This window comes from Anas acuta, chromosome 2 (assembly GCF_963932015.1).
Source record: "Anas acuta chromosome 2, bAnaAcu1.1, whole genome shotgun sequence".
Taxonomy (NCBI): domain Eukaryota; kingdom Metazoa; phylum Chordata; class Aves; order Anseriformes; family Anatidae; genus Anas; species Anas acuta.
The window spans coordinates 36826135-36848347 of NC_088980.1; the positions used below are offsets into that span (position 1 = coordinate 36826135).

The following is a 22213-nucleotide window of genomic DNA, read 5'->3' on the forward strand; positions in this document are numbered from 1 at the left end:
GAAATGCCGAAGCCACGCATCGGCCCCTTTGTATGACAGAAATTATGAAGCCTCCAGCCCTCATGTATCGATGTGCTAAGCAAAACAGACCGCCCCGCAGTGAAACCTGGCCACGGATGTGCCAGGCAAGGACTAAAACCCAAGCCGCTTTGTATCACCCACATTGGCACTGCAGAAACCCCACTGATGATAAATTGCTGACAGCCTCTTGACACCTGGGACAGGCTGACCTTTTCCGTGGGGAGCTTTGTGCTTTATTCCGCCAAGCCTTCATCCTGGCTGTAAAATGGAGTGGGTTTGTGAAGGGAGGGAGGCTTTGCCTCTTTTCTCTGTGCCCAGGGCTGGGTGCTCTGGGGCTCTGATTCGACATGGCACGGCTGCGAAATGCGGGGTATTTTAACATTTACCCACAGTTTCTTCTCTGTGGCACTCACCACACGGCACCTTCTTCCTTTAGTGCCTCAGGAGTCCGATGAGGCTGCAGCAGGCCGCTGGGCCGTGGCGTTAGGCAAAGCCATCGGCCTGCCATGAGGCAGGGCCAGCCGCCACTGCCGGGCTCGCTGCTGACTGCTCCTTGTGCTGGGTTTCTCCGGCAGGGCAACCAGACACCTTTAGCTCGTCCAGTCAGCCTAAAGCAGAGCCTGTTTGTCCCAGGCAGCAACAGGTACAGATCTCCGTGGCTTTATTTAGCTGCTGTAATCCCGCAGCATTTCACACCAGATGTTGTCTGCTCAGAAAGCCCTGGCACCGACCTTGGGTTCACCCCAGCGGTCCCAGGCTGCTGCTCTGTGGTTACTGCTGGGGTTTGAAGCCGCTCTCTGAGCAAACAGCAGAGAAATATCAACTCGCCACTGTGGCCACAGGGGGTTTGTATCCTTTATCCAAACACACTGGAGCACCACAGCTTAAATCTTTTTATTGTATTTCACTGTCAACTTCCCTGCTCAAAATCAGCTCAAAATCCAAGCAGGCCTCAGCGTTAGCTTTCCAGGCACATCGTGGCCCTTAGAGCAGTAGCACCACGTAGGTGTGAGAGATACTGGCTAAGCCGAGGGAAGTTTACAAAAGAAATACTATTGCCATAAAGCGCCAGGGCTGGGGGTTCCCCTACATGGTTGTTCCCTCCTTGCTCCACCACATATTTGCCACCTTTCTGTTCCTACTGCTCCAACAAGACAGATTCATGGAGGGCTCCTCGTTCAGAACTGGCTAGGAAGGCTGTGGCAAAAGACATCTCTTTAAACCCTATTTTCTTGAGAAGAAGAAGAAGAAGAAGGTTGTTTTTGCCCTCGGCACACCGGCCAACGTGCACACATCCGAACAGGCTCCTCCATCAGACACACGGGAAGCTGTCAGGGAGAATTAAGGGCACAGGCAGGATGGGACTGTAACTCCAGGCTTTTTCAGCTCCAAGATTTGGGTTGCAGAAGAGAGGGAAGCAGGCACTAATGCGATTTCCAGCAGGAGTATGCTCCTCTAATGCAATTTGGCCCAGCTCCCCTTCCGGCTGGAGCCTTTGCTCTGCTGGGCTGGTGCAGGTCTGTCCCCACCACGTGTCCCCATGCCCCACGCCATACACCCAAAGAAGGGCTTTGTTCCTTTTTCCCGTTTAGGTGGGGTCTGGCAGCTCTCAAAAGCTGCACAAGCCCAATTGGAAGTTTATACTGTGCTTTTCCTTCCCAGCATCTTAAACTGGGCAATTATATTAAAAAAAAAAATAGTTGCAAAACACAAGAGGAAATAAGTGAAAGTAAGGAAATGCCAGAATTAAGGTGGCATGATTTATTGACATGAGCTGTTAATACATGCAGTAGGTAACTACATATATTTAATCACATACTAAATGCAAGCTGGCTTTTTAGTATACATTTAATACAGCGCACAATGCAAGCTCGTACTCTTTCTGTATTCACCTACGGCTCCATACTAATGATTAGAAAACCTTCCCACAGGCATTCGTTACTACAAAAGGCCAAGGAACTGAAATACCTCAGTTAACTTTTGAGCTATATTTGGCTTAACACATTAAGAAACTCAGACAAGGAGGGAAGATAACTCAGAGCAGCCCAGGCACCGTCCAGCTGAAGAATCCCAGGTAACAATAAAGCAGGTACATCTGAAAAAGGAGGAAGGTTTTTTTACAGTCTTTTATGTCACAGATACTTGACACCTTCCCAGATGTGTTTTTTAATGCTCTATTGTCTGAGGGGAAGAAGAAATCATTTGTAGTAAGAAAATTGTTCCAGTCCTTTTTTTTCCTTGTATCTTCTATTCCTTTCCTTTTGTTAAGATGCTGAATTGTTTGTGCTGTATTCATAAAGTCCATTTAAAATCCACACTTTATAAATGTTTTCTGATGCACACCTTCCTGGACACAAGCAGCACATGACAATCCTACATAAGTTATCTCAACTCCTTTTTATGTTTCCTGCCCTTGATGTGCTCGATTTTACAACCTCTTTTGCAGGTAGGAGCTTTAAAAAGCACCAGGACTTAAAGCTGGACTTAAAATTTCTCCAGGACTCCAGCCTTTTGGGGGCTGGAAATAGAGATGAGCTCCTTGGAGAAGGCAACAGATCCCACTGGGATAGTGTGGTGCTGCTGAAACCCATGGCTTGCACCAGGGCAGGAGACTAAAAGGCAGCTCTTCTAATGCATGGACTTCCAGAGCTTATGCCATATTCCTTGCCCCATTGGTTCCTTGGCCTTTTATTAAGACCTCTGATTAAATTTTAAAAAGCCACAAGAAGTGTTGTGAACTAGTGAACTGGGCTGCAAATGGTGGTGGCTCAGCTTCGCAGCAGCACAAACAGCCCAGGTAAGCAATGGCCACAGAGTACACTAATTTTGTTTGTCTTTCATTTAATTGATGATTTCCAGTATCACATTGGACATGCAGAGTTAAAATCTCCTATACAGCTGGTAAAAGTTGTATGTATTTCTCAGTTGCTTTAATGCATTATCATCACAAAGTAACACCCACCTTTATTTAACCTTTACAGAAGTGACTGTGTAAGTGCAGCTGTCGTTGTTACAAACAACTCACGCATTTCAAACATTCAAGTGCAGCATTTAAGGCAAAGCAGAAAAGAGTGGCCTGTATGAAAATAACACCTTGATTTGAGGCTCTTAGTCCTGAATTCTGCACATCTCTGCACCATTTTCTTCTGTTATGAACTGTTTTGCACATAACATATTTAATATGTAAAATTTACTCTTTAACGCTTGCTAATAAATAAGTATATAATTACCCTGACTCCTATCAGAGCTAACAGAGTTGACCGAACCTGTGAAAAACAAATATATATATGTACATTATACAGCATGAATCAGCACCCACAAACACTCTAGGCCGGGATTTGTTTCACAGAGATACAAAAGTGAGGAGGCACACTGGGGTACTCCAGACACGATGGCAGGAACTGAGAGCAGTCGAGAGGGGTCAGTGCACGGGGAGAGAGGATGGGGCACAGCTGGCACAGAAGGACGAAGATCGGCTGGACAAGGGGAGGAGAACAACGAGACCTTCCAGTACAGAAACCGGAGTGAAGGCCACGTGTACATGGCCGTGTTGAGGTTTCAGGAGGGCAACCAGCACTGCCCCAGTCTCTTTGGGCTCATGCAGAACGCAACCAGCTTGGCAAAGGTGTAAAAAAGAAATAGGCTCATCCTGTGTCACCCTTTGTTTGGCCACTCCGGCCTTTGTGGTCTGCAGGTTCAGACCCGGTGAGACAGCTCACATTTCTATGGATGGGTGCAGATAGATGCAGCCCAAATTCATTGCCTGGAGGGTTTTTGCCCCATCTGCTGGTCTGTAAAGCACTTACTGAAAGACCCCTGCTCGTTCAATCCACAAAGGCGTGCAGCTGACCTTAATGCCGCTGAAGTCATCATCACTCACGTCGATACAACACTTAGGAAGTTCACATTGTAATAAAAGAGAAAGTCTCTATAAACACCATGTCCAAGATACAATTTGTGTTTATGCTGAGAAGGTTGAAAAACAAAAACCCTGAAGAACTTAGATTTAGGCTGAACAGTGCTAAGTCGAGGTAATGTTGTCTTGTTACATGATATTCCTGGTTAGTGACATTCAGTTTCCAGTAGCATTTGTGATAGAGCAAGTTCCCACACACAGCCACCCAAAAGTCTTACTGGCAAACACTGTTTGACATTTCTCTATTAAGACAGGATGCAGTGGTCCTATTTTTTCCCAATCCAAATTAAAAAAAAAAAAAAAAAAAAAAAAAAAAAAAAAAAAAAAAAAAGGACAAACATCGCAAAATGGCCATCAGCAGCATGACATCTGTTTGTTTGATTTTCACACAGAAGTGTTTTTTTTGTCTTCTTCTTCTTCTTTTTTTTTTTTTTTTTTCTCCTTGTTCCAGTCCTTCCTGGATAGATGATAGCGTAGCACCTAGCACCCCATAACACATAGGATGCTGCCCACCTCTGCTCCCCTCATGTGAAGTATCGACACTGTGTGGAGTCGATGTAGCAGTAAGAAGTGCATCGCAGTTTTCCATAAGACCTAAAATAGAAGAGAACATCTCAGTTCCACTACACGCCATAGCTCATGTTACATGGTTTCTGGATGCAACTCTCTGTAGGAATCAAGAACATCAGAAAATACCAAGTGAAGTGACATATGGCAACCAAAATTGGAGGATAATTTCCAGCAGCGCTCTGCTGTTCTCCCCCTTGTCAGCAAAATAAGAGCCCAAGAGAAATGAAGAGTGAGGTTTTAATTCCCCATAATGTCGATTAAAAATAAAAATACAAAAGACATCACTGCTCAGGGGTAGGTGCAGGAGGTCTTGGCGCTCGCCCATGAGAACTGTGTAACCAAATATCTGAGGATCTGTGTTTTTCTAGTTACTTACACTAGTTCCAGCAGGCATGACTGTGCCTGCCTTTCCTTTAACTTATTTTTCATGCACTTGAAATAATGACAGTGACAGATGCCCACCTTCAAACTGAAAAGAGGCCTTTAAAAAGGACCCTTGCAAAATAAGGGAAAACATTTTTTTTTTCTACTGACTTATACTGAGCTGCAAGGATTGTACTAACTGAAGACCTGACCAGAGGTGTTGATAAAAATAAATAAATAAAAAATAATAATTTTGATGACTTTTTATTGCTACCATATGTCCAGATGAATAACCCACCCATCAGATAATCCACAAGCTGTAGAACAGGTCCTTAAAAATGCGTCCTTGGATAACCCACATTCTCAGAAAAACAACAAAAAAAAATCTGAAGTGAATGTGTGTGAAATATGAGGAGGAACTTGAGAGCTGGAAAGAGTAGGAAATGGGAAAATCAGCTGCAGCAGAGCTCTTGGAGAAGAGGGTGATGTTGGGGCGAAACTCCTGCTGCAGTGCTGAGCTCACTTACTCGTCCCACTTTGCTGATGAGTCACGGCTTTTCCTTTGATTTGGCAGATAATCTGCAGGCTGCACGCACAAAGATAAAGGATCTCAGTTGCTCTTCACAACTTGATTATACACAGAAAATAGAATTTATAAAAATTTCTCAAGCTTCTGTGGGACTCTATTTTTGGCAGCAACCTTAAGACTCTTAAGATGGAAGAGCTTTCACAGGAGAGTAGCTTCACACTGTCTGCAGATGGGAGCTCTTCAAAATGTTTCAGGCTGTCAGGTTTGCTAGTCTTGGTTCTAGTAATCTCTTACACCAGGAGTGCTCCAACAATTGTAGTGGAAGGATTAGCACAGCACTTGATTTACAAAGATGTCCTGTGGGTTCTTATTCCTGTCAATTAGCACATTATTCTCCCATGAATGATGAGGGCTCTGCATATAATTTCATTTGCAAATTAAATGTTTCCTGTTATCCAGTAACAATACCTGACAGTTAAATAGGAGGCGAAATGCTGACCAGAGGAAGCTGTTTAAACAAAGGCAGAGAAGGCAAGTCAACAATAAGCAGATGTTTGAAATGAAGGACATTGCTAAGCAGATGTATGTCTTTGCATCTGCTGCAAAGTCAATGAATTTTCTGGTCTTTGGAAAGGCTGATAAATGAAAGGTAGATTCCAAAACAAAGATATCCCTAGAGCTCTCACTCACAAAAAGTCCAGGAGTTTGTTTGGAGGCTGTGGTTTGTTGTGTTTTCTTTTTTTCTTCCCTTCAGTGTAATCATCTCTTCATCACGGTCTATCCTACTCTAGGTAAGTTATGGGAATTAATGTAATGAGAACATCACCAAGTGAGGAAATCTTTGCAAGCAATGGGTAAACATGCCCACGTGATCCTTCACTTTGTACCATAGGAAGCATGTGAGACTGAGAAATGAGATTCAGCCCTTAAAATCAATAACGTACAGAAATAATCTGATAAGGTCTTTCTCCACCACTTTCTCTCCACCACTGTCCCAGTGGAACAAGGCTTATGTGGGTAGTCCTTTTCTCTTTTAATGTTGAAGGTGAAGTAAAAATAACAAATCAAAGTGCAGACCATTCATACATACCCAGGGAGATATGTTTTACATGTCAAATATCCAAAATCCTTCCCATCACAGTCTTCAACCCCCTCGTGTCTGTAGCCATCTCCACAGTAAGCACGGCGACATCCTAGTGAAAAATAGAGAAAGAAATATCTTCATAAAACTTAATGCATAAAGGATCTTGGGGACAGAGGCAAGTGGAACTACTTTTTTAAGGGTAAAGCATAAACCAAGGCATTTTGTGGAGTACTTGACTGGAATGTAGTGATCTGTGGGCTGTATTTTAACAATTGGACTTTGCTTTTGATGTCTTCAACTTTCTGAGTATAAATTGGGAACAAATTCATTTAGCTAAAATCCCTTTGATATCTCCTCAGAGACACTCTTAAGCAATAGATTAAAGGGACATACAAAAACAGGGAGTTTACACAATTTAAGTGGGTCATTTACAAATGGAAATGATTAATTGATTGCAATGAGGACCTGTTTGCTGGAGATTAATGCTTTTTAGAACAACAAGCCTATTTATAATTAAATCCACTTACCGTTTGGTTGACCTCTTTTGATAGAGTCACGAGATCATAAGGATGACAATATGGTCATATTCAAGTAATTTGTGGCACTAAGGGACATGATTTAGTGGTGGGACTCAGCAGGTCACATTGATGGTTGGGTTTGATGATCTTAAAGTTCTTTTCCAACCTTTATGATTCTATGATTCTGTAATTCAGTTACAACTCTTCAGGTCACATCAGTGTCTGAAATTCATGTACTGCAAGGCCTCTGTGGACCTGGAGCTCTACCCAGTGTACAGCACAGAGCATTATGATGGACTTCCAGATGCACAACATGCAATCTCACAGGCACTAGAACTAATGAGCACTATTTTTCCTGCATGTTTGTTCCCCAAGGTTGATTGCAAATTCTAATTGGATAATTTTCTCATGCTTGGAGCCTGGAGAGCTCACTCTCGCTGGATTGCTCTGTAGTCAGGCAAGCTTAGAGGGACATTTATTTATACATCTATGCTGTGGGGAAGGAGCTAAGTGGTGAAAACAAGGTAACTGAAAGGTTCATGCGAAGGCTGTGATAGCTGCTTGCATGCCAGGCTTATACTGTGTGCTCTTCTGTGCTCTTTGCTGTTGCTGTCCACAACCAGCAAAGAAAGAGGGAGATTGAGTAGACAGGAATCAAATGTTTTGTAAAGCTAACAGTGAAGGCAGTGAAGGCTGTAACCTTCCCTATGCAGGCGAATAATAAAACCCAAAATGGTTTTACCGGAACCGGGATATGACATTTTATTAATCTAGCATCCGTAGAAAAATGAATGGCTGTCCAAAAAAAACATGTAGAAAGGCAAATATCACACTGAGCACTTGAACTACCAAAAATCATCTGTTAGGGTTTCAAACTGATGGAAGGAGACAGCTCTAGTGCCTGTCAGAAGTGGTTTTGAGGTTCACTGAATAGGTATGCTATGTATTTTAGTCAGAAAGCCAGCTTCCCCCTGGAAGGTTCACAAATAAAACAATGGCTGGATCTGGTCCCTGGAACACAGGGGTTTTACTCTGACTGCAGATACCTCTGTGCAGACAGGGACACGGCCATAGAATCACAGAATCATAGAATCACACTGGCTTGAGCTGGAAGGGCCCTTAATGAACTGGTTGGCCCCAGTTCCAACCCCCTGCCATGGCAGGGACACCTCCCACTAGACCGGGTCTTGATGAAAAACACTTTGAGTCACTTCTGTCTTGTGCTTGTGTATGGCATCTGCATGCACAAAGATCTCAATTTTGGTGCTATGGCCACTGTTCCTGTCATCCTGCAAAAATGACACTACTGCAACTTCCATGGTAGAAAGAGGCTGCTCCCGACGTGCTGTGACTTACTTATGCAGTCATCTGTCACAACTGTGTTGCCATCATCACACTCTTCCCCATCCTGGATGATCCCATCTCCACAGGTACTGCCGTCCCCGAAGCGGTAATCCACGGGGTAGAAAGGGCTGAGCTGGTCAAAAAAACACACCACAGTTACCGTGCGGGACTACCAGCAGCCTGGCTCACAAACGGAGGTGACAGGCTATAGGAGGAGGATCCTGCAGACAGGTTTCCATATCCCACTGTTCGATGGGTCACACAGTTTATACAGAATCTGATTCAAAATCCAGTTGAGACAGTAAGGATCCCACAGTTGATTTTGGTGGGACTTTTAGTTTAGCTCCCTGAAGCAGTAAGGAAATACATGGTTTGATTTACAGGGGTAGTATTTTTCCACAGCTCTCTTCCCTGATGAATTTTGTGTTATTTTGTGTTAAATCAAAACTGTTTTTTACTAATGAAATTCCCCAAACTCAGTTCACCAGTTGATTCACAGGGAGGTGAGCAAAACCTGGACCACTGATGAATTAATGTCTCAGCAACTAAGACTCCTGTGAACAAATCCCACAGAATTAGGTACAGTTGTAACAGTGCTCAAGAATTAACTTTTTCTTCATTCACTTAATTGATTCTGTATGATACCTTAAGTTCAAAGTTATCTGCTGTATTTTAAAGTGTCATGTACACTCACAAGTTTTCTAAAACCACAGTCATATTTTCACCTGGATTGGGAGCCATCCAAAGGTATCCTTGAAATACAAAGATCTCTGATCTCTTCTAAAAGCTAAGGCATTTTCGGTGTTTAACCGGTCCAATTCTTCTTGATTATTCACCACAAAAATCTGGGGTACAGAAAAAGAGGTGGTTGGTAACTCTCTCAAGAAGTATTTCGAATTGCCATGGAATCCAGTTCTGCAAACTGAGCTACGTATCTGCAAATATGTAAAGAATTGCCAGAAAATTGGTTTGTTTTCTGAAACAGAATGGCATGCCAGCCCTGGGTGAGAATTTACATGCATAAAAATATTACTTTGCAATTGATAAGAAACTCTAGTCTTCAAAAGCTAATGGTCCCTCCTGAGTACCCAGCTAAGGCTCCAGTGACCCCTATTTCAAAATGCACACCCACAGATAGGGACCATGCTAACCCTTGTGCACAATCACTGCTGAGAACAATTTCCCGATGGTTAGATGCTGGAACAACTGCAAAATCCATATGGGCATAAGTGGTCTTTGAGGGTTTGTCTATAATTTTTAAGGCATGTTTTTGGTTACCAAATAATTCATTGCTCAATGCAGCCTTCACTTATCTTTTGCTACTTTGTACTTCATTTGGACTTAATCGGCATTTAAATTCATGTTTCTTCGCATGCATTTACTTTAGTCTAAATTCAAGTCTTCAATTAAACAGAAAAAAAAATCAGTACAAATTGGAGAGAATTAGAACAAGCTTCTCCCGATTTTTTTTTTAATGTCTCATTCACCAAAATTGTAAGGGGCATTATGAAATAATCTTTTCCTTTGGCAGCTTAATCAAATTAATTTTAGTAAAATTCAAACCATTTTTAAATTAAGAAAAAGCAAATGGAACGCTTCTGAGCAAAATGGATTTAGGTCAGAGCCTGATTCCCACCAGCATAATCGGAATTGGCTCTTTTTAAAACAAATTACCCTGAAATTTTTACATAGCAGCATATTCCCATAGCCCCTGACAAAGGCCAATTTCATTAAAGAAGTGCTGAATAAAAATGCCTTCAGCCAGAATGAAAGAAAGCAAAGAAACAGAAAGCCAGCAAAGAGCTGGTTCTGTGGCTCTTCGGGAGCTGAAGTCCCAGCGCCAGAGCTGCAATTTCTCTCAAAATCAATAGCAGATCTGTGCCCTCTGAAAATCCCTCTTACAGATATAGGCCTTTGAAATTGCAAAGGATTTAAAAACCGGGATGAATCCCAGCCAGGGACAGAAAAGCAGCACTTTGTTTCCTCCCCTCCTTTGGCAGCGCTGGCATGGTCCCCGCAGAGGGGCGAGCGGGTGGCTGCGCTGGGGACATGCCGCAGGGGATGGAGCAGGGCTGGAGCCCTGGGGAACCTTCTCTGGGTCTTTCCCAACCAATTGCAGCTACAGCAACCCTGACAACAGCCTTCAAAAGGCACAAGGCAGATTTCTAAACTGCTCCATGGGGATTGGAACAAAATAAATAATGGCACTGTGAAGCTCTCTGCCACTCGAGGGAGTAAAACAAATGAGGCAGGCAAGCGGGGAGCATTCCTCAGCAGGACGAGGCTTGCCTCTTTGCCATCCCTCCTTTCTGAGAACAGAAATGGCACTTGATCATCATCAAATGACGGTTCATATAGATACTGTAGGTTACTCGTATCTGATGTAACTACACTCTCATTGCCATCTTTTAAGATCTAATATTAAACAGTGCCTGGGGGAGAAGGAGGGTGGTAAGACTTACACGGAATATTCTGAGTCTTACAATTTATCCTACAAGTTCTCCATGAAATACATGATATTTTTTGGTAATAGCTCACAGCATGATGCAATATGCACCTTTATTTCATGCACTTTCTTCTGTCACCATTGAGTTTTAAAAGTAACAGGCCTTTTTTTGTAATACACCAGGGATGTGCAATCAGCTGAGAAGACTTGCAGCACACTCATGCAGAAGATTGAGTTCAATGACCCAGTTTAATGAGCAGTGTGGTGAGCACATCCCTTTCTCACACATTAACAGCTTCCTGAAAATGTGACAGATGGGAATGTTAACAAAGCTAATCACCGCCTGTTGTCATTCAGAGACCACCAGACACCAGACAATACCCAGTCCCTTGAGTGGCAGGGCTAAGCTTGTACACAGGGCAGTAAAAGGTAGCCTTTTCATTGCTGATTAAGTGATACAATGCACAGAACAGCAAGGCAGGGCCCAGCTGAAGGAGAAGTACAGAAATGGTATTTACAAAGACCTAGGAAATCAGAGATGAAAAATTGCTAGGTCTTGCTCTTTAAAGTACCTTGTCCAATTTACTCATAAAAATGCTTTCAAGACGGCTAGCAATTGAAATTAGCTATGAAAAGTGTGCGTCTACAGCCAGCAGCTCAGAAGTCTGACTCTATTTCTGGCTCAATGTAGAGGGTTTGTGTTTTGGGAGAACACTCTGTTGTATGTGTGAAATGTTTGACTCCAATATTCAACTCTGAAATCACTGTATTGCAGAAGATATAAAAAATAAACAAGAAGTAGATGCTTCCTTCACCAACCAGTATGAAATAAACTGACTGAAATAAAAATAACAGATTATGTGTGTATAGCAAGGTGGAAGAGAGCTTCCTCAGGATCAGAGAAAGGTTTCCAAAAATGTGCCACATAACTGGTGGTTTGTAACAGATGCATTTCAGCACCTCAATCACACAACGTTCAGAACAGTTATGAGACCAAATTCTTTTGCACAGACTGGATCTCAGAGGTTTTGGATACTGGAGATAACACATTGCCCACATATTCCGTTAAATGCAAATTATTAGTGAATAGAGCACTTCTTGTAATAAAAGTATGTAAGAATCGTTCATACCCTCTCCCAGAAAATCTGCTTACCGCCGGGACTTTTGGATAACTGTGTCCAAACACAGATTCCTCATATGATGGATTATTCATATTTTGTGGGGATCTGCAGAGACATCTCCCTGGAGGTCCTGGAAGTCCTCTTTCCCCTTTTGGTCCTATTGCGAATTGCCCTAGAAAGTAAAATACCTGATTGCCCTGTTATTGAGTTAACATACAAAACACAAACACAGACTCAGTGGAAAAAGTATGGTTAAAAAGTATTTTGTAGCCATGGCTAGGATGGCCATTTTCTTAGGATTTTCAGATAAAAGTCAGCCTGGTTGAAATTACAGAAATTCAGGTCATGACACATACAGAGATCACTCCAGAACACGTATGCAGTGGGAAGACCTATATTGAGTCAGTCTCTGTAGACATCCAGAACACATGGGAATTGTGCATTTGTACAACCACTTCAGCACTGCTGCTTCAGAGGTTTCTGTACAAGCAAACCCAACTATAAAGACAGGAGTTCTACAAATAAATACTTTAAAACCTAATGCTTTTTGACTTTCAAACTTTGGCAAGGATGCAGTACTCTGCAGAATTAGACTTTGAGCCAACATGCTCATACTGCAAGCAGTGACATCATTACAGGAAGGTCATTTAGGATAAGAATTTATATTCTGGAGGAAAAAGATGAGCAAGCCTGATACATAAAATTTCTGTGGATGGAATAAATCCTTTAAAAAGTAATCTCAGGATCCTGGCTGCCTTCCTGTTGGCACGGTGAAAATTCTGCCCTCTGAAAACTTCCAGCTAATTTACTCAGGATAAAGATGTTTCATAACAGGAGACATGAGATACGGGTAGATTTTAAAGCAGCCCCCAGCTTCACAGATGTACCGTTTCCATACCACCACTCAGAAGAGACTTCCTGCCCACTGGTGTGAGCAAGGAAGGAAAAAGGGAAAAGAAAAAGAAAGAGGACATTGAAGGGCTGCAGTACAAACAGCTGTTGGCCATTTGAGACAGCAGCAGTCTCCAGCTGAGTTTGCTTTTCTCTTCAGCATGTATCCAGGTTGGGAAAACTGTACCTCTCTTGGTCTCGCAAGAGAAAGCAAGCTGCCCAGAGATCATGTGAACACAGCGTTTTGAAGCTGTACAACTATCAGTTACCAGCTTTTCTCATGATTTCCACAACACACTCAAATGCAGACAGCATAGATCTACAGCACTTAATAAAAAGATATATTTTTTATCACCCTTTTTCCCCTCTAACTCCTATCCTGATCCTTCTTTTAAGACTCATCTGTTTTCCTTTTACAGAGCTGCACAGAGTAAGTATGTCCTGGCTGATTAGAAATCACAATCCTTCACTGTATGCCAGGATATCTGGAGAAGCAGCAGACCTTTGATGATGGAGATTAACTAGTCCTTCCAAAGCTGCCAGATAGCTTTTCATCATCCCCATCTGCCAAAGTCCCAGGGAAACCACATGGGCCATGTTTTTGCTTTTATTTGAGACATCAAAAGTTATTATGTAGGCTTTAAAGTAAGATATAATGTCCTTATAATGGATAAAGAAGGTTTGACATGACATCAGGAGAAATCCTCTCCTTGCTCTTGGTGGAGAAGCAAAGCTCTGCACTATTCATTGTAACAGAGCTGTATAGATGTATGTGCTGAGTCAGGAGGGGCTGGGGAGAGTGCACACCGCTTCAGATGACCTGATCCCTGCTTACCTGATCCTGAAGGTCCAGGGGGGCCTGGCTGGCCAGAAGGACCAGGCCTTCCAGGTGGGCCCATGATACCCACAGGTCCAATGTCTCCCTTTTGTCCCTAGGAAAGAGGAGACGTTTATTTGCTAAGCTGTTACTAATACACAAGATCCCCCAGCCAACCTTTCAAGAAAGCCAAGACATTTGCCAATAGGAGCATGCAGCATGATCTCCACAGCCACTTTCCCAGGAAAGAGAGGGGCTGTCCCTTTCTGGGTACAGACAAAAAAGTGGGTCCAGGCAGGACTTCTGCTTCTGAGAGTGAATGTAACCAGCAGATTGCTCTATGTGGAGCTGGGAATCACCCTGTTCCGACTTCAGTCATCCAGGGGCTTTCCTTCAAGGATGCCTTTTTATTCTTGGTAGTTCCCTAGGAGTCAGTACAGCTCAGAAAGAAAGGGCTGGCAGCACTGAAATAAGTGATCCTGGAAATCCTTAGAAAGCAGATCTGACTTCTGGATCTTAGCCTGAGTTTGCAGGGCTGACAGAAATAAATTGATACATTTTGCCTCCAGAAAGAGAAAATTCAATAAGAAGTCATCAAGGGTTTCCACAGTGACATTTCTCCCTGCTGAGGTGCAGATTTTTGGAAGAATACTGATTAGTTTGAAACCCTCACTATTTTTACAAGTAATTTAGAGCCTCAACTCTTGTATTGCATTGACTTTCACTATGAATCTACCTGTGTGAGCAAAGCATTGCAAGACAAGTGAGGGCTTGGTTTTACAGAGGGCAAACTAGTGTGCAGCAGCTGCCCTGCTGTATGCTGACAAATGATGTTCTTCTGGTGCCTTATCACGCAGTCAAAATGCTGTACAATTACCTATGGAAGATGAGTTTACATACAGTTACCACACAATAGTTAATTTTCTGTAAAATTAGCCCTAATTTGCCTCAGGAAAGCTTGTTTATGTAGCCATACTTTTAGGGGGTTGAAAGTTTTACCCTAGAACTGTTCAGCACCTTCCTATTTTGGGGCCTGAATTTAATATGGTGGCACTTATTAAAAATAACTATATTTATCGTCCTACTCATATACTCTGAGGCTTGTATTTCTCAGATTTATATTTCAGAAGCACACAGCATAGCGTAAGGTTGAAGTATCTGATTTGATTTTTAGGTGGCAACACACATTGCTTAGCAAAACAAAAACGATGTGTGCCACATTATCATTCTTGTACGGCCAATGAGATGAATTCCTTCAAGATGGTTTAATTCCACGTTAATGTGCATTCATGGGCAGATGATGGGCAATTGCACGTCTAACTTCAGATTAACGAGGCATACATAGTAACAGATGATAAAATAATTTGTTGCTATATAGTGTGCCATACTCCATGAATATGTTTGAATGTCACTTTGCACCATTTCAACAAATGAAGTTTTTTGTTTGTCTGTTTGTTTGTTTTTATGGCCCATAAAGAACTAATTGAACATTTACTTTGTTTAATCCTATTAGATAAGCTCTGTGCCATCAAAATATTCCAGGATTTATGTGAGTGTCAGCAATGCTGATCGCTAATTACTTCTTATGTTACACAACATGAATGCACAAAACCAGCAGACCAAGATTTTGTAGCCCCTGAAGAAGTCTGCGGCAAATCTCTTTCCCCACACAATAAGGATCTGCCAGAGGAAATCCAGTGCCAGTCTGACATGTACTGCCTGAAAATGAGCTGACTTTTGTGTCTTATGTTTGGAGGAATGCTTGCTTAATGCTCTCTTGCTTAGCACAGGTAGATTAATTAACTGCAGAGGTGATATTAAATATCTTTGCCTTGTTTCCTTTCATGTGTGCCTACGGCATTCAGAAAAGCTTTTCCCAGGGATGATATTTATAGTCCTCTCCTTCTTTTCCAAGTAACGTCCCTTAAGTCATTCCTCCTCCACGACTGAAACCCAAAACTTGCTCCTTGGGGGTCAATTCCCAAGTCACAAAGCTTAGGAAGTTGGGTCGGGGCTTGGGGTTGGTGAGGGTGTGACTTGTGACTCCCACTTCTTGGCCACCTTTTAGGAAAAGCTTGCCCCAGAGGCAAAGTAGAGTTGAAGAAGTCAAGGGGATAACCAAGACGTATCTCAAAATGGAAGTGGAAATGACACCTTCCTAATTTAGCTGCTTTCATCGGGGATGTCAGCTGGATCAAGAGACAGGAAATGGCTCCATGCTGATGGAAACTACCCTCTCAGCTGAACAAACAGCAAGGTAATTACAGCACTTAAAGGCAGCAGCCAGACCCACACAGCTTTAAAAGGACACTTGCAAGGTTTTATTTTCAAATGATTTAAAAAGGAGAAAATAAATAGATAGTTCACTAATTACAGAAAGAGAAACCCATTTTTTTTTGTGCAGATCAATACTGAAATTGCTTTCAGGGCAGCAGAAAGGCATTTGTGTACCAAGCCTTGGGCCAGGAAACCCTAATTTAGGGCCAGACTATAGTTCTTTTAGTCCCACTGATTGATGCCCTAAACTATGACATCGCATGTGACCACTTTTTGATTCAGACACTGCGTAATGTACCAAAATGTCTAAGATCAAGTATAAAGTCCTTTCAGGAAAAAAGGGACACTGCACTGTGTCCTTGTTGATCTGCAGGCACTGCGTCTCCTCTTCACCTTACACTACAGAAAGATATTCTGTGCACATCCCCTTTGCCAGGACAGATGAGCACAGTTCATTAAAAAAAAATAAATAGCAAGAGAACACAGCCCACATCAGCTATTAAAACCTATCAAATCAAGGACAAAAAAGACATTTTTTCTGGCTCATCTAGCAGACTTACATTGCACATATCTTCCTTATTTGGTGGCTTGTTATTCCCTCCCAACACCCAGTTTTGAATTTTTACTCACGCTGGGTATTCTTTCACTTCAGATATTAGCTGACAGCATTAGAGCAACAGCAAAGCAGGCTTGTGTCTCTTTTTGTCATGCTGGGCATAACCAGGCTACAAATAAAATGCTTTCAGCTGATCCTATTAACCTCTGCATCTACAGACTTCTGTATCTAAGCAGATGTATGTTAAAAAAAACACTGGTATAGCAAGAGCTTGTTCCCTTCCCTGTCAGAGGAAAGAAAGAAGCATTGCAGGCAGCAAACCAAAGGGACTGTTCTTATAGGGCTGACTTTGTGTCTACTATCCCCTTGCCCTCACAATATCATTGCTTAAAATAAATGCACAAGGAAAGATGCAATTAAAGAAATTAATTTGGTCACTTGAATAGGTAAATACATTAACACTGCTGCCTCCTTGGACAATGCTGTATTGGAGGAATCAGGATCACATTTACACAAAATTTCCAGCCCTTACAATTCATCTGAAAGTCTGAAAAAAAAAAAACAGTTCTGTCAACATAATTATTTTGAGCCCAGAATAAGGAGCATTTGCCACCACCCCATTCCTGAGCAGCTTCCACAGAAGATTACCACCCTTGAGGTTACTGAGTGTCTTCCGGACCTTTCTTAGAGAAGAGGAATCTGTCCCTGGCATGCTGTACTGTGGTGAGAAGTGTCATATAAATATCTTAGTCTAACAAATCAATCTTGGGTAAGTATTAACAGAGGGAAAGGGAGAAACCAAGAGGGTGTTTTATTACTCTGATTCTGTATCACCACGCTTGGGCCTGGTCAAAGCCTGTCTGAACTAAATGGGACCTCATGGACAGAAAGCACCCTCCAGGCAGCCCCAGCCGCAGGCTCAGGACCTGGCCACACACTGGGTGCACCCTACTGCTTGTGCTAGAAGCCAGGGGTGTACTGCAGGACTGAGGTGTGGATGTGTAGACCAGTGATTTTCATTGTTACATACCACACACCAGCCACGTGTTGGCTACTGCCAGTACACACAGTGTTTCTCCCAGCCTCCATGTGGGATTTGGAACAGGCCTTTGTGTTGATAAGGATTCAAAGGCAGGGTTCAAGGTCTGCTCAGCGTATATTCAATGAATTATCAATCCAGGGAAAATGTTACTTTAGCTGTGCTGCACAGCAAGGGATTTGAGTGCTGCAGATAAGTCCCAGGCATGCACGCGAGGTGCTGCAGCACTTCTGGGACCAAGCACAAGGCACCACCACAGAACAGACCCCACAGCTGTACGCCATGACCACACAGATGCCAGCAACCACAGGAAGAGGAAACACCATGGTCCTACTTGTTTGCCTCGTTTTCCAGGTCTTCCTATAGGTCCTCGGTGTCCCGGTGCTCCAGATTGTCCCTTGGGGCCCATCTCTCCCTTGGTGGGTGTGGAGGGAAAGAAACAGGACATAGGCAGAGCAATGGTTATACATGTCTGATACAATTCCTCTAGATAATGCTGGCATTGTACTTTTCTTGAAAATTCACAATTTCAAAAAAAATATTTTAAAACAAGGGTAAAGCCAGAAATACCTCTTATAATTTACCCATTTTTCCCTGAAAAATCCTTCCCTAAAGAGGAAGCCAAATGGAGAGGCTAGCAAAACTCACTGACTGTTTTGACAATATTGTGCTTTGCTGTTAAGATGCACACATAATAAAGTCTCCACCAAGAGAAATAATAGAGGATTCATTCAACCATTATTTGTCCTAAGTTTAGAGATAAGATGCAACAATGTCATAAATTTTCGTCTTTTAGGATTTCTGTTGATAAACTAACATCTGAACTGTTCATGTTTTTCAAGTACAGAATGATGATATCAACACGGGTCAGGATTTCCACTGCTATTTGTAGCAGTGCTATTTTGATTTAGAGTGTCAGGAAGGAAATGTTTATTAGCTCCAAGTGAAAAGTAAAGCCCAAACAAACAATTAGGCCAGCCACAAATCTATAATCAAGAGGTATGAAAATGTTAATAGAAGAAAGATTATGACTACACCTATGTTCTGGGAAAAAAAAAAAAAAAAAAAAAGACAAAAAAGCAGCTAAATTTCAGGGTTTTCTTCTAAAGTAAAAGAAAACAACAACAATAACAGGAAAAAGAAAAGGAAAGGAAAAGGAAAAAGAAAAGGAAAAAGAAAAGGAAAAGGAAAAAGAAAAAGAGAAAGAAAAAGAAAAAGAGAAAGAAAAAGAGAAAGAAAAAGAAAAAGAAAAAGAAAAAGAAAAAGAAAAAGAAAAAGAAAAAGAAAAAGAAAAAGAAAAAGAAAAAGAAAAAGAAAAAGAAAAAGAAAAAGAAAAAGAAAAAGAAAAAGAAAAAGAAAAAGAAAAAGAAAAAAGAAAAAAAAGAATTTGATCACATCCAAAAATGTTGGTCATTGAATCAAACATAACTTTCAATGCCTTATGCTTTCTAAGACATCCCTGATTTGTTGACCCTATGCCAACACTTATTGCAATTCCCCAATGGCTCATGCCCACTTACTTTCTGTCCCAGCATCCCAGGAGAGCCTACTTCTCCCTGCAAAGTAAAAGGAGAAAAAGTGTCAAAAAAAAATTGGAGTGATCATTGACAAAGCAGCACCAATTTAAGCCTTTAAGGGAGAAAGAACAGTGACATGTAGTGATACCAGAAAAAAAAAAAAAAAAAAAAAGTGATTCAGCACTGCAACACAGTGACACAGTAAATGGAGAATTATAAGCAAGGCTGTTCTGTAAAGGCCCTTGTACTGAAGCACTATTCCTCTGTCTGATCCTCTGCAGCCTGCTTCCTCTCAAGCAAAAACATACCAGTTGTGCTTCTGTCCGCAGACCACCCTGCTACCTGGACAATACTTAAAGTCTATCTGTGAATGGCACTTTTCTATCTACTTCAAAGAGGATTTACTTTCCCTTTCAGAGTTAAAAGACCTCCCAAACCACAAATCTCACTTGTTTTCTTTTGTTTTGTTTTGTTTGTTTGTTTGTTTTTCTTAAAGTAATATAATGCCACCAACTAAACGCATTTTGGCAAGCTGTCATGGTTCTGGTCTGCACAAGTAAAGAGTGTCTCATCACCCGGGTACACCCCAGGGCTGGTGGGGCAGATGGACACAGAGGTCCACATCATACAGGGCCACTGCCTCCTTGCCCCCCCCAGGATCATGCCTCCATGCTCCCTTCCTCCATACCACCCTCGTTTTTTCAACTATCAAAAATACATCAGTCTTTAGGTGCTTATTCAGCTCACAGTCATCTGGAAAAGTACCTGGTCTCCTTTAACTCCTTTGTCACCTCTGTCACCTCTGGATCCCTGGGAAGGCAAAAGCTTAATTACTACGATTTCATGAGAAAGCAAAAAATATTTCTCCTACACAAGACATTATTTGTAGTGGCACAGAATATAGTAATATTAAGTAATAAGTTATATGGTAGATACCCTAAAATGTTTCCTTAGTAATTTCATTAATATTATAGTAGAATTGAGAGTAAGGCTTGTAGAAAAAGGCATTTATTCTTCCCAGATAATTACTTTAAATATGGGCTTTCTTGGTTGTATACTTCCAGACTTGTCTTTCTCCACAGTTGGCTTCATCCAAATTTAGGCTCCACTTTTACTGTAAAAACTGTCTCTGTGCCAAAGCATATATAGCCTAAATAAACCAACCAACAATTAAGGTTTGTTATACCCATGATGGGGAAACATAGTGGTGTTCACTGTAGTAACTTGTTCACAAGAAAATGAGGTATAAAACTCACTTCTTCAGCAACCCAACCCAAGCCACAGGACAGTATATCTTTGCAATGCGTGTTTTAATTTCGCAATGGGACCTTCAGACAGTCCATCAAAATTTGACCACATTTTTACAGTTACTATTTTTACATAACTATTTCCAATTGCTAAATCATATATTATTCTATTGTTACACTGACCTTTTCTCCTCTAGTTCCTGGAAAACCCTAAAGGGAATGACAGATATTTTAATGCTTCTCACTTTCAAGATGACCAAAGAAGCAAGTTCATATCTTGCAGACTTTTAAGTAAAGAAAAAGAATGAAGCACAAGTAATTAATTTAATTGACTTGTAATTGCAAATTAATTTTTATAGCTTCTAAAAGTGCACTGAAACAGAATTATGAAATAAGAATTAAAGGCAAGACAAATCAGCCCAAAAGCCAATGTGAAAAAGCCAGGTAAAGCCAGCAAGTGTGATACTGTTTTTAAAATTAAAGCAAGGGAAATCAAATGCAACTGAAAGAGAATAAAGTCTTTCACTCCACAATTAATACTCTAAATTAATTTTAGCAATAATCAGTCTCTTCTTCCCCCCTGTGGAATATCCTTAGATAATATTTAAGTCATCTTCTAAGGGAAAATTGCTATAAAGCTGAGTTTCTCTTTAAGAAAAAATATAGCAAATAACTGTGTCCAGCTCTTCTTTGCAGTGCTTTATTTGAGTAACCTAATTACCTAATTTGTACCAAGATCCTTAAAAGGTTGTGGCATAATTTTTTTAAATGCAGAAGCTGTGCTATAAAAAATGATATGCAGATAATAGACCTTTTAGACCAAATTGGTCTGACCATCCAACTATTAATATATATGCATAGTTTAAGGTGAGGACATAAATGATCTCCAGTCTTATGTGGTGGGTGGAAAACATTGCAAATGTGAGTTAATTCTATATTTAAGAACTCCAATTTTCTAGTGGGATACAATTAGATATGATCTTTGCTCTTAAGATATTTTTTTGCATTACAGTAATTTACACCAAAGCATTTTATGAAAAGCCAAAAACACAGCCAAGCCCAGCCAAGCGCCATGGCCTTTCCTGAAGGAGAACATGTTTCTTCAGCTATATTAGAAAACTTGTATCTTGATAAATGCTTTCTGGCAAACTCATGAGGGAAGCAGCTGTCAGCAGAGCATTAGAAACCAATGTCTGAAAAATGCAGTGTTTGGTTAACAAACCTTGGAGCCCATTGGTCCTCTTGTACCTGGCAATCCCATCACACCCAAATCTCCCTTTTCACCCTAAAGGGGTCAATAAAGAGAGTTATTGATTGTGGCTCTCTGATGAGGTCATATCTGAATGTCTGATAGTTCAGTGCTTGGGGTTTTGTGTCAAATACACGGGACAAGCCTGACCTTGCTGTAGCATTGTAGTCAGAGGTCTATATTGCAATTGTGTTTTATCTGAATCGTCATATATGATGTTATTCTTCTAGCTGCGTTTCCTTCAGTGTGTGATTTCTGCTTCAGTTTTGGCAGATGTCATTAAAGGACATTAAAGGCAAGCAATTAGCAGCTGAAGTACATCCTTTTTTTACCTGAAGTTGCATTGTCTCTTCCAAACATTGCTTCCACTGAGATGCAGAAAAGGAGTATTTTGCTGCAAGCCTTTATGGCTTGGAGAGACATAGTGATTACTTTTATCATTGTTCTGAGATATTATGGGCTTTACAGTGGTTTGGAGACAATAAATCATGTAAAGACTTTACAACATCCTCTCTGTCTACTGTCAGCTAATTATATCTAAGGGGAAATACAGAGTAGTCCCTGAAGATATGCAGCAGCCCTACCAGCAAAACACATTTGGCTCTCATTCTCCTTTGGCTTTCACTGTCCAAGTATTGGAGAGGATTTTCACATTGGCTGCTGCCTCAGTAGAAGTTCAGAAAAGACTTGAAGAAACAAAGTAGGAGA

The 22213-nt window shown here is 41.4% G+C and overlaps 1 protein-coding gene across 3 annotated transcripts in view; it reads right to left on the minus strand.

The window, feature by feature from the left end:
- Positions 1 to 1745: 1745 nt before the first annotated feature.
- The window catches only part of COLQ (collagen like tail subunit of asymmetric acetylcholinesterase), a 41657-nt gene continuing 21189 nt past the window's right edge, over positions 1746 to 22213 (minus strand). Inside the window, exons 7-17 of one of the 3 annotated variants that reach the window (XM_068674286.1) lie at positions 21479 to 21541; positions 20440 to 20466; positions 19775 to 19819; positions 19013 to 19048; positions 17827 to 17907; positions 13639 to 13735; positions 11945 to 12084; positions 9071 to 9280; positions 8358 to 8478; positions 6490 to 6592; positions 1746 to 4531 (exon numbers count right to left, since the gene is read on the minus strand). In XM_068674286.1, the coding sequence (XP_068530387.1) occupies positions 4462 to 4531; positions 6490 to 6592; positions 8358 to 8478; positions 9071 to 9280; positions 11945 to 12084; positions 13639 to 13735; positions 17827 to 17907; positions 19013 to 19048; positions 19775 to 19819; positions 20440 to 20466; positions 21479 to 21541 (993 nt within the window). In that variant the 3' untranslated portion in view covers positions 1746 to 4461. The remainder of the gene's footprint in view (positions 4532 to 6489; positions 6593 to 8357; positions 8479 to 9070; positions 9281 to 11944; positions 12085 to 13638; positions 13736 to 17826; positions 17908 to 19012; positions 19049 to 19774; positions 19820 to 20439; positions 20467 to 21478; positions 21542 to 22213) is intronic. The other 2 variants (XM_068674288.1, XM_068674287.1) reach the window with 2 other exon arrangements.